Here is a 13,282-nt window from a genome sequence, read left to right as displayed (position 1 = left end):
ATACTATAAGTTAATATATCCTATATTATTTTATTATTTTTGATATACTATTAGTACATCATTTGGCAATTAGTATACCGAAGTTTTTCTTTCGATCGATATATGTGGCCTGTTCTAACATGTACATGTCGGTCGGTGTGTCTTGCAGGAAGAAATCAGAGCGAAGCTGCCGAAATACCAACGTCGTGCCGATGAGCCGCGATCGGTGCCGTCAGAAGCAAGCCAACAGCAACAGCAGCAGGTTGCCGCGCTGCAGCAAGCACAGCAACAGCAGCAGCAACAGCAAGCGCAGCAGCAACAGCAGCAACAGCAAGCGGCTGCTGCGAACGCGGCCGCCGCGTTTCAGGATCAGCAGCAGCGGCAGCAGGCGGTTGCGCTGAGCGCGTTGCAACAGCAACAGCAACAGAGGTTTCCGAGGCCGCCGCAGGTGATGGTGCCGGCCTCGGCGGCCGCGATGCCTGTGAACTCAGTCGCCTTAATGGCACCACTTATGCGACACACGATGACATTAGCCGCGCCTGCTCTCATTCATGGAGGTAACATGATGCGACCGCCCCCCATGGGCATGCCACCAGGTAAGTCTCTACGGGTTTGAGCTCCGCAAAATCTCCGCGGCCCTTCCTTTATGCCATCGCCGCCAATTCCCTCGTCTGTTTATCTCTCCCTCGGCCGTAGTGGACATTACGAGGATACTCCTTCCTTCGAAATATCACTCTCCGCCGATTACTGAGCGTTCTCTGCGGCTGTTTTGCATCTTGATGCGAAAGCGAGCGTCTCTTTGAGCCTCTCTCGCTCGCGAGAATCCACAGCCGCTTATAACAGACGCGAGTCCGTCGCGTCGGGATGCAGAAACCGAATTTCCGATGGAATATCTTGTTTCTTCTTTTCTCATTCTTCTTATGATGACTCTTGAACGCTTGCGTTAAATTCTGTATGCTAATTTTCAGTCTCTTTCTTTTCTTAACCGAATTTGTTGCTTGTGGAAATACTTTTATGGTCTAGAGTTTTTCAACTCTTTGTTGAAAATTGATTGAGTACTATGTGTGATACATATGTTATATTTAGTACAGTATTAAAGGCTTAATTTCAATTCTGCCAGGTGCAGAGGTTACTCAAACCGCGCATCATGATAAGACGCTACTTCATGCGTGGTATATTGAAAAATTGCTTTTGTTTCGTCATTTCTCATCGATGAACCAAGATTCCATCGGAAATCCAAGTCATATCCTTGTACATGACTGCGTGAACGCAACTTTCATCTATTACCCCTACCTAGTTTCGCGCGGTTGATATTCGATAAAGTATCCTATCTTACACGGGAAAAAAATAAGACGGAAGAAGAAAGTGGAAGCTAAGTACTTTTTGAACGATAATCGACAGTTTTATCTCTACTTGCGTCAAATTATATTCGCCGTGACAGTTGACTTTGTTGTTCGAGAGAAGTTATAATTAAACGTGCTGTAAGAAAAGATAACGAGAGTGATAAAACGGATCGGGAGAGGGCAGGAGTCAGAAATTTAATGACGTGTGCGTGAAATTATTATCTTTAAAAGAAACAAATAGAGAGAGAGAGAAAGAGAGAGAGAGAGTGTGTGTGTGCGTGTGCGCGTGCGTGTGTGTGTGTAAGAAAGAGATAGAAGCGAAAAGAATCACGACCACTGTCCGGTATAACTGTTAGCACGCTCTCAAGATTTTTCAAGCGTACACCAGATTTCAATTTCACGACACAGCGTGTCTTGTGCGTTCACGTTTTTTTAACGGTGCGTTTGCAGGGCGCCCGGTCACTCCTTGGTGAGTGTCGAACGAACCCAGTCTGGTTACTAAAACCGCGTTTTATACCAAGCGCTACAAAGGTTGGTCCTTAGCAATTAGCATGCGGTGACATGGCCTATATACATATATCTATATATATACACATATATATATCTATATATACATATATATCTTGTTATATTTATTATTCTTATATCTCGTTAATTAATCTTATATTATTACTATCATATATCATTGTCATTAATCGCATACATTTATTACGTATACGTGTATAATATATACGTACAGCAGCTCGCGCAAATGTTCGGAGGCTGTCGTTCACATCCGGGACTCACTCGTGTCGCCGACTCGAACAGCTTTCGCGAGCTACCGTGGGTATATATTTCCGTATATTTATATTATATTGTCACTGGGCAGGTTGGGTCGAGCGGCCAACGACACGTACCTCCTACTTCCATCCGTGTTCCAATTTCTCCGACGAACGCCACGAAAGATCGCACTTTGATTTTGACGGGGACCCTCGAGTCCGGGACTTCGTGCAAAATGCCTTCACTCGTAGAGACTAGAGTAACGGAAATTAATATCGTAAACAGTAGACATAACAATATAACGATAAAAGTGCAAGAAATCGGTCGTTATATAATTGGCGCACCTACTCTGTTACGTCTCCAAATTATCTCATTTTCTGTATTTCATCTTTATCGATACGTTTCTCGTTTGTGTACGACGCTCTTGCTATTTTTCCGGCCAATGACAGAGTATGAAAGATTATATACACACAATTCTTTTTCTTTATGTTTTATACAATCAATTTTTTACGAGAATAGAGAGAAAGAGAGAGAGAGAGAGAGAGAGAGAGAGAGAGAGAGAGAGACTTCCGGCCGCTCGGCCGTTATATTATTTATATCGTGTATAATTTTTTTGTTTATTTCTTCCGTTTCTTTTTAGCTTCTGTATTCACTCTCTCGATTTAACTATGTTTTTACTCTTCTTATACGACTCACTCGCCATTATTTACCTTGCCAACCGTGTTACCATCCTGTCTCTCTTCAGTATTACTTATATATATATAGCTTGGAATCCTGGTGTTGTGATATAGTAGTGGAGAAACTGCTTTTTTGGGCACGGTACTGACAGTCGTTCACAGTTGTCTTCGTTCCTAAAGAAAAAACAAACAAATATAACTACAGAAATAAGACAAAAGAAAAAAAAGAGAAAGAAAGAAAGAAACTCTAACTGCAATAACTTTCGCGCGGTAATTTTCTCTCACGATTTGTCCCTTCCTTCTTTTTTTACCAGATAATTTACATTACTAGATAATTACCCGATCGGAGGAGACAAGCCAATTCCAAATTGCACAAAGAATTTAAAAACGAAGGATTCGCGCTGCTTGTGAATGAGACACGATAAAAATTACAATGAGAAATATGGACTGATAAACGAGTAAATGAAAAGGTAAAGAGGGAAGGGATCGAGTTATGTTCTCACTGTGCCCGCCGGTGCATTTCATTTGATTTCTTTTTCTTTTCATGGAAAATTCTGAGAAACTAGCAACGAGAACGAACGTAATGTATCTCCCTCACACACTATAGCCTAGCTTTTGTGTTACACGAAAGATCTTAGATTAATGAAAAGAAAAAAAAAAACGAAACAAAAAAAGAAATGTTGAGCCGACCAACAGTAAGTAAACGACTTCACGTTACTCAGTATGCCTTACGTAACTCTTACGCTCGATCGAGGATCCGCGATTAACAATTCCGTCTTCGGTGACTTCACTCTTGTCAAGCAATTAGAGAGAACGCGTCGCGTAAAAAAGAAAGAAAAGGGAAACTGCACTTTTCATCGGGCAATTTCGATATTTTATTGACGAATTGCGTCGATATCGATTTATCGCGTCGTGGTGTCTCGATACTTTCTCACTTCTGACTTTTAAAGTTAACGTTTCTGGGGTGACATGTCCGGGCGGGGGGGATGAGTGACAGCTGAGCGGTCGGCGGGCTTTGTTAATATCGTATCGATCGCGCGTTCCCAAGCGAGACTCGTGTATACTTTGTACATGGTGTGAGTTTCTTTTTATTGTGTGACATACCACCTTTGTCAGTTTTTTTCTTTTTTATTTATGACTTGTATTGCGTATGCTGCGCACTGCATGCTAAGCTGAGTTCTCTCTTCGTATACGTACACGTATATATACCTATATATTTACCGTGAATAAAAAAAGAAAAACGTGCATCCATCATTCTGTCTGGTGTAAATTTCCACGAAAAGAGGAAGAAATATATTTTGCTGCAAAATCACACAAAGGGACATGCGTCGTTTCTCTTTTATTTCTATTGATCATATATATATATATATATATATATATATATATATATGTATATATATATACACATACATACATAGAGCAGCAACATTTCGTCCTTTCGTGCGAAACTATATTCCGCCGAGAGAGAAAATGAGGTGTGCAAGATGCTTTTTTTATTCACTGTATATCTAGTTTGGCGATTCGCATTTAATGAGGTTGGTTGCTGGGTAGAACGTAGGTGTACTGCCGAACAGGAACGATCCTGTAACCAGATGCGTGATGTAGTTCTTTAGAAAGAGAGAGAGAGAGAGAGGGAGAGAATATGTATACTCTCGGGAAAGTTGCGCAAATTTTCGCAAAAAAGTATACTTCGCTTGGGGGTTAAACGCAAAATTCTCGCTCGGCCGACTAACAACACACTCGTCAGCAATTAATAGACAATAGAGACCGCACGCGAATTATAGTATTTAGAGATCTTGTGCTGACTAAACTCGATGTAAACTTCTTTTCGTTGCAACAATCGATCGATCAGCTGTCACACGACTATCCTCTCCAACGGTGAGATTATCTCACGAACCTCTTGTTCTGAAGAACGAGACGCGTGATCTTCCAAAAAGATATAAAGCAAACCGCGTGTCGACGTCACGCGGGTTACAATGTAACGTGAACAGTCGCGACGTAAGTACCATTACGAATAGTATACGGGATGTTTCCGACTTGAACAGAGTCAACTTTGGAAAGCGCACTGGGGCATCCCGAAGCCAAGAAGAGTTCACGCGAATCTTTCTTTTGCTGTTTCGGCAGTCTCTTGTTGCGTTGTCAAGGTTTGCTCCATTGCTCTGGAAACGACCGGTATACTGAGGATCCTTCAAAGAGTGAGGATGACTGAGAGTGAGAATAAGAGAGAGAGAGAGAGAGAGAGAGAGAGGGGGAGAGAGAGAGAGAGAGATTCCACGTGGCGTTTGCGACGTCGCAGTGGTCGAACACCCACTCGCACGTGTCCGCTCGCACGTGTCGCGTCGTGCTTTCTTTCTCGCGAGATTTTGCTGGTCGCGGATCGTACTGATCGACTACTGTGTTACCTTGCAGGTATGATAGGAGCCATACCACCGGGTGCGATGCATCCGGCCTTCCCCATGGGATTTCCGGCGCCGATGCTAGCACCGATGATGCATCCACGCTTCAGATGATCGCCCCCCATGGACGGGCCCAATCCCCCGCCGTTGCACTTCGTGCTGTGGGCCCGCCCCTAAGTCTCGCTGGGGTTCGGACCTGACCGAGGAAGAGACACGGACACACATAGTTGACACGACGAGAAAAACAGGGGAGAGATATGAGATACGGAAAGAGAAGGAAAGAGAGGGAGAGAGAGAAAGAGAGAGAAAGAGAGAGAGAGAAAGAAAGGGGAAAAGATAGTGGGAGTCGATTCGCGCGGTGAAGCTTTCGCACCTACTTTGATTCACACCGCGCAATCCGACCGCATCCTCTCCCATTGCAACGTTTGGATGATTCAAGATCCTTGTTCTTTTTTTTCTAATCATATCGTTGAAAGACAAAGAGGAAACTACACAGACAGACAGAGACAGAAAGAGAGAGAGAGAGAGAGAGAGAGAGTGAGTGAGAGAAAGGGAGAGAGAGAGAGTGGGAGGGAGAGAAAGAGAAAGAAAGGTTGACACACACCGCACGCCCACGTCAGTGCCTGAGAGGATTTTTTCGAAAAGCCAATGCGCGCTGGAAACGGTCGGTTTCTTCGTCCTCTTCTTCTTTTTCTTCTGCCTCCTTTATCACTGTCTTTACCTACCGCAAAAATTTCAAGAAAACAAATGTTGTTCATTCGACGCGAGAGCGTCATCTCCAATTTGTGAGATCTACTTTAAATATGAATTAGTATCTAAAATGGATCTCACAAATTGTGAATTGTTTCGCTTTCGCGACAAACTCTTCGATTACGGCAGTGGAGCAATCACGACATAAAAAAATGAATTAATTGTATTTTCGAGAACAACGAAATGCCATGTGCCATTCCTCATATTTCCTTTCAAAGAGAGAGAGAGAGAGAGAGAGAGAGAGAGAGAGAGAGGGAGAGAACGAGAGTTTGAGAATGAAAGAGATCCTGCTCCTTTCGCATCAGTAGACCGTTTCCACGCGCTGTCCCTCAGCCTCTGTATCAGTCCTTTTGGAGGAGACGCGATCGCGGACAAGGTGGCGCTTCACGCTGCAGCTGGACTTGATTCGCGATCCTCTCAACTAAAGTAGAGTTCTCGAGCAAGTTCTCTGAGGACGGTATTTATACTTCAGTCTCTTACAAAATTGCCTCGAGTATATATATGATTTCTCAAGTTGCTACACGGCTGTTTAGTCGGCCGAGCAGCATCTTAAGGTCACCCAAGGCCGTACTTGAGACGATTTAAATACACACAAGGTCGGATTATAAATATCATTCTAAGAGAGCGGGCGGTCCCTCTCGGGGCTGCACCGTTTCTGTAATGCTCGAAGCTTCTTAATTTTCTTCTCGCGATAACCAAGCTGACTCTCGAGGTAAGAGGGCTCGCGGTGTCCGGAGTGATCGAATACGCATCTTAAAAGCGCGCAGTTTTAGAAATCTGATTCTTGATTCGCTTTTCTCCGAATCCAGAATGTTCTATGTACGCTCTGACTTTCCTCGTTTCAGGAAAAGTCAACTTGTGTATCTCACGTCGTGGCTTAAGCGCGATCAAGTTCAAAAACTTGATCTTCCTTCAGGATCTCTTTCTGACGAAGGTACTCAGCGATCTCATGATTTAGCTGTGAGATTTTTTGCGATTGATTTTTTGCAAAAAGAGTTACGAATAACAGATTTAATTTTTAACGCGTTAAAAAAGAAGAGTATGAATTATATTGGGTATCGAGTAGAGCTCGAGTTTATTAGGGTATGATTACAAGGTGTATAATCTTTTTTTATTTTAAAAATTTTCTTTATTATTTTTATTTTGTGGTGTTCAGGTCGATTATATATGATGCGTCCTCGATCGCTCCGTATAAGATAAAATCCAGCGTAATTCTTTTGTCCCCGGGGCGGTAAGTTAAATCCCTGTGGTTCGTTCAGGGTGTTATTGACGGCGGAGAATAGTCTCGGTACGATACACGTTTTGTCGAAGCAGAATCAAGAGAGCCGGAATCAAGAGAGCATAGATTGATTCAAAAAATTTGGCCACTCTCACGACACACACGTTTACAGTTTAGAACATTTGCTAGCCGCAGTGTGAAGATTCGCTCGCCTCAGGTTAGTCTGTCGCAAATTTTATTTTGTTAACACTACGGTCAAGTCGATGTACTCCAGCGACACGGCGAGAAACGGAGGAAATTGATAACTCAAAAAGTAACCATTTGACAGAAACTGAATTGGGATTCTGATTTTTCCCGGAGGAAGATGTGTTTTCGAGTATTGCTCTACTCAGTTTAATATCTTGTCTAATCGGTGATAGATTTGCAAAATTCAAAATCGACAAATTTTTATTTTTGCTAATTAGTCGACTGTCCAAACGTTCATGCGACATTTGTAGAGGTTACTGGCGAAATCGCAGTTTGGAAATTGCGGAAGAATATTCGAAAATTTAGAGAGACGTCATCCGGTTCATAAATTCGCGAATACATGGAACAAATATGTTCATCGATTATTCGAAAGATTCGGACGAATTTCATTTGCGCTGTGCTGAAACGCACGATCCACTCGAAAACGCCGGGTCGACGATGAGAGTATAATCGGCTTGGCTGCTGAAAAAAAGAAAAAAAAGCCCCCTTTTCCTTTGCAAGGAACATGTCGGCGACGCATGAGTGAGTGGTAAGTACGGAGGGTGCTCACGGAATCGAACACCAGCTCTCTACACTCGACTCACGCCGTTTTCTTCACTTTTCCTTTACCACGTCACCAGTTTGCCGCCGATCGTAGAGCGCATTCTCTTGATCCTTGTGCATTGAATCCGTGCTGACACTTTACACACTTTACGTCCGTTCACTACGATCACGCTGTATCGGTGTTCTGACGATTTTAGCGACAGCAAAAGCCTCGATATAGCGTGCGCTATACACCCTCCAGTCTGCTCTACGATCGGAAATGCTCGATTTCTTCGTCCTACTCCACAGCAAAGACGCGGACTCTCTTACCCCATTCCCATTTCTGTCTTCTAACTGGCATTCTTCCCCATTCTATTCTATCTATCTTTCGTCTACTTAACATTTTACCTTCTACGCTGTTATAAATCTCCTCAGGGTGTCTATTGACCACGGTGATTACGGGTTGTTCTTTTTACGTGTTTCTCATCGCGATCCTCGAGCTCGCCTATTAGGGATTCTTCGTAGAGAAACTCTGCTTCTAGAGGAAGAGAGCCGATCCCGATAATGAAGTCAAACTTGACTTCACTAGAGGGGCTGTAAAAGATCGGTCAGGGCGTCTGTTTCGACTTAAATGGATATTAACGAGATCCATGGCTGCAAAATCGCCACTCGTTACGATCAGTTCAAAATGAGCTGAGCGTGGTGTCGTTTTCTGTCGTATTCGCGCGCCTCAGTAGGCACCCTGCTAGTTTTCTATACTTTCGACATGATTCTCTGAACCATCTCGCTCTGTCATCATCGTCATCATCATTATCACCATTATTCACCACCATCACAGTCACCACCGTCACCACCCGGTACCAACACCTCCTCGACAAATAAAAGAAATACGAAACAGCATTGAAAGCGCGCCGTACAACACGTGTACGTACCTAATCTACGCATCGTTATTATAATCCTTTATTTTTCAGGGGTTGTCTTTTCGAATCCGCTCACCGCGGGAGCACCGCCTTCTCTCTTGCACAGTGTACAACGAGCTCTTCATGTGTTTTGCGTGTCCCTCCGCGAGTCGTCAAGATGGATCGTCGATGACCACTTAAGAGCCTAAGAAAAAAACGAGAAACGTTTTCTTTCTTTCGTAAGTGCCTGAATAGATACGCGTGTTCGACAACGACGAAAAGGAAACCTTTGAGAGAAAAATATGTCTAGAGGTATCGAGTTATGTGCTTTCTAAGTTTCTTGGAGTGGAATTTTACTCGAGAAGTAGTGTGACCATCGAGTCACACGAATTCGAATGATTTTGAGTTCTCGTGCTCAATTTATCACTCTGAACGGTCGAGTGAATATCTTCACGCTCAAAATGGAAGAGTGAATCTGATGTCGCGATGATATATCCACTCTGATCAATTGAAACGTTCGCATTTCGGAGCCAAAATCCACTCTAAGTTTGAGTGAAAGCAATCACTCTTGCGACTTGGTGTATTTTCGCTATCACTTGAAATGAGAATATCAGCACTTTCCACTCGTCTCGAATAAGATTCCACTTTCTAAGAAATTTAAACAGTTAACATCGCAATCATGGTATTAAGTGGTTATTCTCGATCTGTCGTGTTATAAAATTAAAAAAAAAACCCGAGGAAAAAGATCACGAGAAGTGAAAATTTCCAAGTCGAGTCGCGCGTTTTGTAGTTGAAAATGAATCTTCTCCGCGAATGTTCGTGTTATTCGTACGAGATTGACAAAATTGCGAGGAACACGAGACTAGAGAATTTCGCGGTCGAAGCACCCAGGAGTTTTCCCTCGGTCCTTCAAGGGAGGCAAAAGAAAGGCGTGCGTTCTCGCTCCCAGCGATTCGGCGGGACAATCTGACGGCAGAATTGGACATGTAGAAGTTCTGTTATTTATTGAGTGTCATATTATCGACTGTTCCGAATAAAGACGTTCTGTGGAAAGCTTCGAAAGTTTGGGCATAGTCTGCTGTTCTGGGATATGCGTCGCCGTAGGGTGATCAGCGATCTCGTCAATTTCGCATTATCTCCGACGCCGCCGTACAGATGATAACAACGCGTGTCGTGACGCGCAATTCCATTAATGATGTATCCGACGCAAGTATCCCAGAATTGCGGGCGACAGCCACATATTGTTTCAACCAATCACAGCTCTCACCGCTGTTGGACCTAATCGGTCCCTTGCCTCAAGGCAGGCGATTGTTTGGACCTACCGTCCTAGAGTCGAGACAACCGAGTCGACCTCCCGATTCTCTCAGATCGATCGGGAAGAGCGAGCAGCGGGTGCGCCCTCGCCACCCTGAGAGATAATCTCAAGCTCTCGTTTCCTGTCGAATGTTCAAGCAGGTCGGCCAGAGAGAAATGAACTCGGGAGTCTCGCGAGGTGCTCGGCTCCGCGGACGCGTGGCTGGACCGAGAAACAATATTAATCGTTATGTCGGTTAACGAGTCGCGGGTGAATTAACCGATCGATCGTTCGGAACGTCGAAACGAGAGAGGGAGAGAGAGAGAGAGAGAGGGGGGAAAAGAAAGATTGACGGTGGGAGGGAGGGAGAGACAGAATGAGTGGATAAATGTGTGTATGTGAGAGAGATAGAAAAAGAGAGAGAGAAAGAGAAAAGATTGCAATTAGCGCATGTATCTTATCGGCGAATTTTAATCCTTTCAAGACTGATCTTTGGTCGCTTGGCTTTTGTAGAGAGAGAAAGAGAGACACGCATCATCCCCCGATTAACACTTTTCCTATAATTGGCAATTATATGTGTCGCATAGAGATCGTTTGAAATTATTTCCGCGGATATATCGGTAACTCTTGTTATGATCATTAACTATAGTGTATGTGTTGATATGTTGATATAATTAGATTATATATATAGATAATATATTTCTCCTGGGTTATTTTGAGTCGTCGATGCTTGAGAAAGCGGTCGGTACCAGTTTGTCGCGCGTAAACGTGTCCGTATGATAAAGATTATCACTTCGCGAAATCACGAGAGTGTTCCGTAAGATGCGACGTGCTTTTCCGCGAAGTAATAATTTTCGTTCTCGAGACACACACGAACGACGTTCTCGCACGACAGAGTAACTGAAGACGCCGTTTGAATCCGCGTTGATTAAGAAAAAAAAAAAGAAAAACGGTCCTCCAAATTTCTCTTGCTATTTCGTTTCTCCTCTACTACTTTTTTTTCCCTCCCTTCTCCAGTCATTTTCTCGCATTGTCCCCGAAGTGTTGAAAGGGTTAACGATTGCTGCACGAGGATGATGCACAATTGCAGCGAACCGTGTCATTGGATTAATCGCGAACGTTTTCGGGTTTTGTGCCTGCGCTCGGCGTTTTCTCTCTTCTGTTTTATTTATTCTTTGTGTTTTCTTTTTTTTTTTGTTTCTTTCCTTTCTAGCGACCAAATTCGCGAAGAGCGAACAATTCGTCACGACTCTCGTTCGACAGTTCGATCGTTCGTAGAATGCTTAGCTGGCTCTATATGTATGCAAGGTATCTCATTCCTGCCGTATTATTTATTGACTATGCGTTCTCTGGACAATTTGGAACTCCCCAGCGAAAGTGTCGAAAGCAGCGGTAATTTTTTACTTGGAAGCGATTGGAAGAAAAAAGAACTCTGCGCGAACTAAATTCAGGTAACGAATGGATGCCATGAACTACATTGCTCAGTTGATTCAAGATGAAATTCGCTGTGTGAAGATTTCAATTTAGTCGCAACGACATACATTGTCGAGAATTGGACAATTGCGAGAGAAAAATGTTGATTTTCTTCGATTTTTTCGCTGGAAAATAATCATCTCAAAATTGCCCAGAACTACTCAATGCTATTGCGAAATAATACGGTGCAAGTGGCATATCTTGTATATGTATATATATTTATATATATATATATTATAATATATATATGTATATATTATATATATACATACATACATACATACATATTATATATACATTTATATATATGTGTATACCGATGCGTCCTGTACAATCTCGCGCTCACGCGCGAGAACCTTGCCTCTACTTTTAATATCCTCGTATCCTCCCGCCCTTACTTTACGCTAATAATGTCTTTACACTTGGTGACAGCGGATGCACGATTCGCTCGTGGGGATCGCTTTTGCTCGACGAACCGGTAACACGGTCCGCTCTTTGTCATCCTTAATACTATCGTTCCGCGGCGTCGGTCCAACCGGGAATTTAGCGCTCCTTCGCGAATGACTCTTGACTCCGAGGCGTCTCTCTCTCGTTGTCGCCTGACAATTAATTCGCGTCCGAGAGCAAAATCGAGAGAAACCAATCGTAAATCCTATCTTATTCCGTTATATTTTATATATATATAAAATAATATATAATAAAATATATATAATATATATAAAATATATATTATTAATATATTATATATATTATATAGAGGGGAACATCTGAGACATAGTGGGACATAGTCGATAACTTTTTACGGAGATACTACCATGTAATTAAATGTTTTGCAATTATTACTGTTAGATGTCTCTTACCTCGTATTATTATCAGTTGTCATATTATTTTGAGCTGAAAGATAGTATAAATTGTTTAATGCGTTTGCTGCGTTCTCCGCAACTGCGTTGCAATTTGTTTGCTACATTACACAAGATAAATAATGATAAGATCCTTCGTTTTATTATCGTATTAGACGATCTAGTTTTGTCGTTTCAGTTAAATGCTTGTACACATATCGATTGTCTATGGTATTTTGTACTATATCCAAATTTATACCTTTCGAGGTGTAACAGGATCCTATTATATTCTTAAATAAAATATGTATAACAGGATCCTATTATATTCTTAAAATGTTAAGTTGCATTATTTCTTATCATATGTTACATTTCAGAAAATTGATACCAAGAATTACCATATTAAATAATAAATGTTACTAATAGTTTAATAAGAAAAAAGTAGTTTTATTGTTTTATAAGGAAAGTGTTGTTAATAAATAATTATAAATAATTAAACGTGCAATAATACATATTTTTATATATTGCATGTTTTAATGAGTCGTTTTTAAAATCTTTCCGAAATCAATGGTTGGGAAATATACAAGTTTTGTGAAGTATCCCACTTTGAAGTAGAAAGCATAATGAGGTTAATTCACGCTTTCAATAAAACAATAATTTCGTCCTTTTAAATTATTTTTTTGCAATAAAACTTGTGTTCCTCTTATAGTGAATTTTAAAGAATATTTTGATGCAAAATTGTTTATTTATTTTTAATATGTTTGAAACTTGTTTAAACTTTAGTGTTCTCATTATGTCCCGGGTTCCTCTATAATATATATAACATATATTTTTAATATTAATTAATATATTATTAGTATATATTATATATTCTATATAATTGTTTTTT

General features: G+C 41.7%; 1 protein-coding gene across 1 annotated transcript in view; it reads left to right on the top strand.

Annotated features, from left to right (window-relative positions):
- Positions 1-9,852, top strand: part of LOC116847190 (BUB3-interacting and GLEBS motif-containing protein ZNF207) — a 15,662-nt gene extending 5,810 nt beyond the window's left edge. The window contains exon 6 of the mRNA XM_032821922.1: positions 5,168-9,852. Within this exon, the coding sequence (XP_032677813.1) occupies positions 5,168-5,268 (101 nt within the window). The 3' untranslated portion in view covers positions 5,269-9,852. The remainder of the gene's footprint in view (positions 1-5,167) is intronic.
- The last annotated feature ends 3,430 nt before the right edge of the window (positions 9,853-13,282 follow it).

The sequence above is a fragment of the Odontomachus brunneus genome, unplaced genomic scaffold (genome assembly GCF_010583005.1).
Source record: "Odontomachus brunneus isolate Ranch 3 - 2012 unplaced genomic scaffold, Obru_v1 Obru_scaffold_075, whole genome shotgun sequence".
Classification (NCBI taxonomy): domain Eukaryota; kingdom Metazoa; phylum Arthropoda; class Insecta; order Hymenoptera; family Formicidae; genus Odontomachus; species Odontomachus brunneus.
Note: the sequence above shows the minus strand (reverse complement) of the source record. Positions and strands in the feature narration are given on the sequence as shown.